At 40.2% G+C, this 6,000-nt stretch overlaps 1 protein-coding gene across 1 annotated transcript in view; it reads left to right on the top strand.

Annotated features, from left to right (window-relative positions):
• The first annotated feature begins 3,130 nt into the window (after positions 1-3,130).
• The window catches only part of LOC102786174 (rho-related GTP-binding protein RhoN-like), a 33,905-nt gene continuing 31,035 nt past the window's right edge, over positions 3,131-6,000 (top strand). Inside the window, exons 1-2 of the mRNA XM_006791210.3 lie at positions 3,131-3,481; positions 4,794-4,881. Coding sequence (XP_006791273.1) covers positions 3,377-3,481; positions 4,794-4,881 — 193 coding nt within the window. The 5' untranslated portion in view covers positions 3,131-3,376. The remainder of the gene's footprint in view (positions 3,482-4,793; positions 4,882-6,000) is intronic.

Here is a 6,000-nt window from a genome sequence, read left to right as displayed (position 1 = left end):
AATCATGTTTCTGCAATGTGTCTAATTTCAAATGTGCTAAATATTCGCTGTGGACATGATCATGGGGTGTTTTTTTCTTTTCTTCTCTCTGGAGTTTATTTTTTATAGTCCATCATCAAAGTAACTTCCGGTTCACTTCTGCTTCCAGGTGGCTTACTTGACAGATCTTAAAACGTGACCGATATGTGTTGTTGGCAAAAAGCTCAGAGACGAGAGCCGTGGAGAGCCTCAAAGCCCGGACACTGGAGCCCTGGAAAGAGAAGTGGGATTATTAAGATCACATAATAGTCAGGAGTTAATAAATGTGAATAAATTATGTTCTCAAATATGAGTCAAATGTTTTTGCAATACAAATTACTTTTAAAATGATTATTTAGCGGAATTTGAAAGCTATAGGAACCAATATGCCCCGGAAGCTGGTAACATAGAATAAACATCATTCTAATGCATTTAAAGCCACAGCTCTCCCCTCCACACACACTTTGTGCACACTCACACACTCACACTCCTGTGGTTGGTACAGACAGGAAGTGGGGACATGGTGAGAAAGATAAGAGTTGCCTTTTAAAGGGGCAGAAAAGTCAAACCAAACACTTTGCATTATAGGTCTTGATGCATTCTCAATCATCCAGGAAAGTAAATCTCCAAAAGTTGATTCTGTTCATCTGGACGTAGCGTTTTGTGGGAGAAACGTTTCGTCACTCATCCAAGTGACTTCTTCAGTCTCAGCTGACTGCAGTTTTCCCCAATCTTAATCGTTTCTCCCACAAAACCCTACGTCCAGATGAACAGAATCAACTTTTGGAGACTTTGCATTATATATCTATATAGACATAAGGTAGGGTACAGTTTTCATACCATAGACATCCGGTAAAAAAAAATATGGGGCGACTGAGTCAGATTCATTTCACTCAGTGGGCCACATACATCCCAGTTTGATCTCCAGTGGGTCAGACAAATAAAAGGCATCAAGTTCAGGGACATGTTCTTGTTCAAGTATTTTTGAGCAACTTCTTAAGGCAATAGATGAAAACAGATGAGATGTCTTGAAGAAAGTGATTAAAATTACAACCCTTAATCTCACTGGGGATGCTGGGATTACAGTTTACAGATTAGGCATAAAACCCTCACATGTAGTTTCTTTAACAAAACAGTGAAAGTATTTTATCTCAACTTTATCTCAACGCCTCACTATTTACACTCCTGTGCACAAGGTTAATACTGGCATCAGCAGGCTGTGTTATAGTGCATTTTGTGAAAAAGCAAAGTACTTAATGACTTCACTGCAGCTTTCACACTGGGTCTTTTCTAGCTGAGACCTCTGGCCTTGTACATAGCCTCACACCACACGACTGGTGCAAATATGATGTTAACTGAAAACACAAAGAACTGTGGTTGCTAACTTTGATGTGAGGGGAAGTAAGCACTCTCAGATGTTCTGTGCTTAGACTTCGGTTTTACACCCCCTCACTGCTTAAAAAGCTATTAACTACTATAGTTTAACTGCCTTTTCAGCTTTGCTGAAGCTAAAGTAATCAGCTAAAGTAATCAGTCTCTTCTCCATCTTCCAGCTGCTCCCTTTAGGGGTTGTCACAGCAGATTATTTGCATCCATCTCATCCTATCCGGAGCATCCTCCTCTGTCACACCAATCCTCTGCATGTCCTCTTTCACTAGATCCATGAATCTTCTCTGAGGTCTTTTTCTTTTCCTCCTGCCTGGGATCTCCTGGTCAACATGCTTTGTAAAGTATATCCACCATCTCTCCTCTGCACATGTCCAAACCATCTCAGTTAACAGTTCACTGTTTTGTAGTGAATCCAAAACCCATCATGAGTACCTGCATAAAACAAGTCAGATCTCCATAATAACTTAATGTTTTCATCTTGATGCATGCTCAATCATCCAGGTAAGTAAATCTCCAAACGTTGATTCAACTTTTGGCGATTTAATGTTTTCTTTCTTTTCCCCGTTGTTCACCTATTGATCATGTTTACATGTCCATTTGATCATTTTTGTGAAGACAGACAAGTTAAAAGAAGAGCTGATGCATATCTTTTTCCTGAAATCGAAAATTAGGATGTTTCCTCGGCAGAGGACGCCCGCTTTAAGTGTCTTTTTACTCTCTTCACATTGTCTTTGAACAAAATAAACTTGTATCTGCTGAGACTATCAAACATACTGTTAATAAATTCAGAACATATGGTTTCCTTTTACATGTCACATTAAACTCTTGACGAGGCAACGTTTTTAGTTTTCCAAGGACAATTTGACAGTTTGCTTTCTTTCTGATGTTTTAGCAAAAGCAGGCAAGCGCACATTGGCTGTGGGATTTAGTAAAATACTGGAAAACAAGCTATTTTTTCTCTTTCTCTTCTCTCTTTTTTGACCAGAAGGTGGAGCTAACAGGCTGCAAATGTTCTTTAGAAGTTCTAATGCGCTGAAGCAGATCACACAGATCTTATCCCTGGTAACAAAGTTCAGAATGAAGCTGGCATCCTGTGTTTATATACAAAAGAGCAGATTAGTCATGCGTGGGAGTCACACCGGAATCCTTCTATCAGCAGCAGTGTTAAAAACCTGATTGTCACTAAACTGTGAAGACTTGCAAAGTAAATCTGCTTATTCTGCCTGTAATCATAAAGATACTGATTTTGCTACCACGGTGTATATTTTGTATATTTGTCCTGATTCTGCTCTGTGAGATTGTATCAGTAACTCAAAGTGACAGTTCATAGATCTATAAAAAGTAGACGTGATTAATCTGGCTTTTTTTTTTTCATTCAGCAGATATTCAGTTGTTTTGAACAGAGATATATGAACCCACCTGGGTGGATATACGACGCGGGGGGTGACGCTGTGTCAAGCTGGGCAGAGTCTGTTATAGAAAGACGTGAACAGTTGCAAGTTTTCATTCAAAATAATAGACTGTTAGCCCGGCTGTATTAGCGCAATAACAGCAGCTGCTCGCAGGGTTAAGCTGCTTTTCTAGCATGGCGCGGATGGAATACACTGAGCGTTAATGTTGTTTACATGGCCGGCACCACGTAGGCTTTAAATGTGAAAAGCCAAACAGGAATCTGCATTTTAAGGACGTGACTTTGACCGAAAGCATCAGCTGTGCGCCTCACTTGACTGGAAGAAGCAGTGGAGCGCAGCAGCGCGCAGAGCATGTAGCCGAAACTACACCAGACTGTGGAGTTGAAGTTTTCTTTTGTTTTCTTTTGTTTTTTTTCTTTATCCGGAGTGTTTTATTCCATCTGTGGGGAAAAAAAAATAAACATTTAAAGCTGCTCTTCGACATTATTATTTGCTTGGAGCTAAATGACAAGGAGGTAGCGACACAGAAGCACTCAGTGATTTAAACAGGGGAAACCATGGAGAGCAAGGGATTACTTCGCTGTAAGATTGTGGTTGTCGGGGACAGCAAGTGTGGCAAGACGGCTCTCCTTCACGTTTTTGCTAAAGACTCGTACCCAGAGGTAAGTCAGCATTTATTAGAAATAGAAATACGCACAGCAGCCCTGAATGGTACGACGGCACAGGTGCGTAAAGTCCCTGAAACCACGCGGCAGTGTTTTCACGTAGAGTGAGATCGCTTCAAGAATACTTGACACTGCGGATCATTGTGGGAACTGATTGATACCTAGTTAAATGTGTGGCCTGCAAACATTTATTATAATGTATTTGTGCCGCTCTCTTTGAAAAATATCACGGACGTTAAAACTCGAAACTGTAAATGGATGTTCTTTTTTTTTTTTTTTTAAAGAAACATGTTCTCGTTGTGTATTATTTCATCATGTCAGGATTTTACCGGGGTTTGTGTTAAGCCTCATCTAAAGGGATGCAACAGCATCATGTAAATTAATAACTTAATTAGAATTCAGTGGCCAGTTATCACTGAATTTTTGGCCTACGTGCGCTTTTGCGCACTGTGTCCGTCTGTTGATGTGGGACTTTGCAGGTTTGACCAGAACAACAGAATAACCGCCTGGGAGCTAGATTGTGTGTTGTGAGATATTAAACCCGGGAGTGTGTAATGTTTTATAGTGGTGACCGAAAACCGAATAGAGACAAAAAGTTCGCACAAGTAATAGTTTGTCTCTCAGAAGTAGTACTCTGTCTTCTATACTTGATTACATGATTTTAATTACACCAATAAGACATCTGAAGTAAGTAATATATATATATATATATATATATATATATATATATATATATATATATATATATATATATATATATATATATATATTAAAAAAAAAAAAGCTTTTTAAGAACTCAGTTTATGACAAAAAACTTACAGATTGTGGATGGATAAACCCCAAAGCATACATTTTCAGCAAAACTAGAAAGGAATGCAGACTAAACACACTAACAACAACAGGAAATGTGTTTAGTGAAGAAGGAAGAACTTGTGCTCCAAAGAAGGAGAATTTTTATGTGATGCAGGAAATGCATTCTGTCAGACTCTTGAACTGTCGGGATTAATCAAACCAAAGCTTTTTGAACTAAAGTTCAGAACTTGCAAATAGGTCAAAGCAAAGTATTGGACTCATCTACTTTCCACACACACACACACACACACACACACACACACACACACACACACACCATCTCTCGCCTCTTGACATTCACAACTGCACTTACCATCCCCACAGCAGCTATTTGAATTAATTAGGAATCTGACTGTTTTGTGTCATGAAAATCACACCGTCTTTCTTTTTTACAGTGGGCATATCATCTCCTCCAAGCTTTGATCTAATTTTAGCCACCACACGCCTCTCGTTTCAGAATTACGTTCCCACGGTGTTTGAGAATTACACGGCTAGCTTCGAGATTGAGAAGCAGAGGATCGAGCTCAACATGTGGGACACATCAGGTGAGATTCCCAATCATCTCTTTATGTTCTCCTTTCAACTCAAGATTATCACACCAAAGTGATGAAAGGTGTGCCGCATCATCAAGCCGTGATGAGGTTACTGAGCGAGGAGCTCCAGATCGGCAGACAGCTGACTCCTTGGAGTGTTCCGCAACTTCCAGGCTGTGGGCCAAAAACATGAGCAACCACAATGTGTCAGGATAATCTGTTGAGAGTACTGACTGTTTTGTTTTTTTTAAATTTCAAAATGAATTAATCTAGTCTGGGACGCAGAAACATAACTTGTGTGTGTTTATATAACTTCAGTCCAACTTCAGAGCTAATCTGACACTTTCAGCAGCAGCTGAAGTGTTATGTGAGGCCTCTGAACAGCTTGTTATTCAACACATACCTACTCCGAGTAACAACCACAGCTAATCAACACATGAAAATGTAAATTAATTGCCTGCATACGTGATTTTGATGAGGATTTTGGCATCTTGACTGAATTCATGCAACATGGCACCAGTTTATTTGAGATAACAAGTGTTCTCTGTCCACTTGTAGTGCTGAGAGCTTGCGAGGCTGTTGCACAAACTCTTAAATGTGTTCACTGAACATTTTTTGATTTACAAAGTCATTATATCTTTTCAAGACTTCACTTTGGAGAGATGATCAGACGGAGGGCCTCTATGGGTCTCCAGATGTGCATTAACTCTCTCCCTTTTTAGCCTTTAGACCCCTTCATGTTTCATTTCTACTTACAAAACTCCCCAAAACTTGTTCTCACGCAGCGTGAGAGCAGCTTTACTGCAAAGTGCTCCATTAACCTCCACCCGTGCAGACAGGGAGACCAGCTAGGCAAGCTGGAGATTAAGAGCTGCTGCAGCTGCTTTGCGGTGGGTGAGGCCGCTCTGCGGTGTTTAAACAACACCCTGCGAAATTACCGGCTGGCTCACGCACACACCTTTCCCTCACTAAAACACTTAAACAGTAATTTACTCCGCCTCGGAAAGAAATGCAATTCACCTTTTTGTGCGAAGCAGGTGCCGTTCAGAATTGTTATTGTGTCACATTATTGGAATCTGAGCGGACATGACGCTCCCAGTTGTGAATGAGTTTATGAGGTGTGAGGTAAAA

This window comes from Neolamprologus brichardi, chromosome 8 (genome assembly GCF_056152115.1).
Source record: "Neolamprologus brichardi isolate AB-2024 chromosome 8, ASM5615211v1, whole genome shotgun sequence".
In the NCBI taxonomy this organism is placed as follows: Eukaryota; Metazoa; Chordata; class Actinopteri; order Cichliformes; family Cichlidae; genus Neolamprologus; species Neolamprologus brichardi.
The sequence above is the reverse complement of the archived record's forward strand: the minus strand, read 5'-3'. Positions and strand labels throughout refer to the sequence as shown.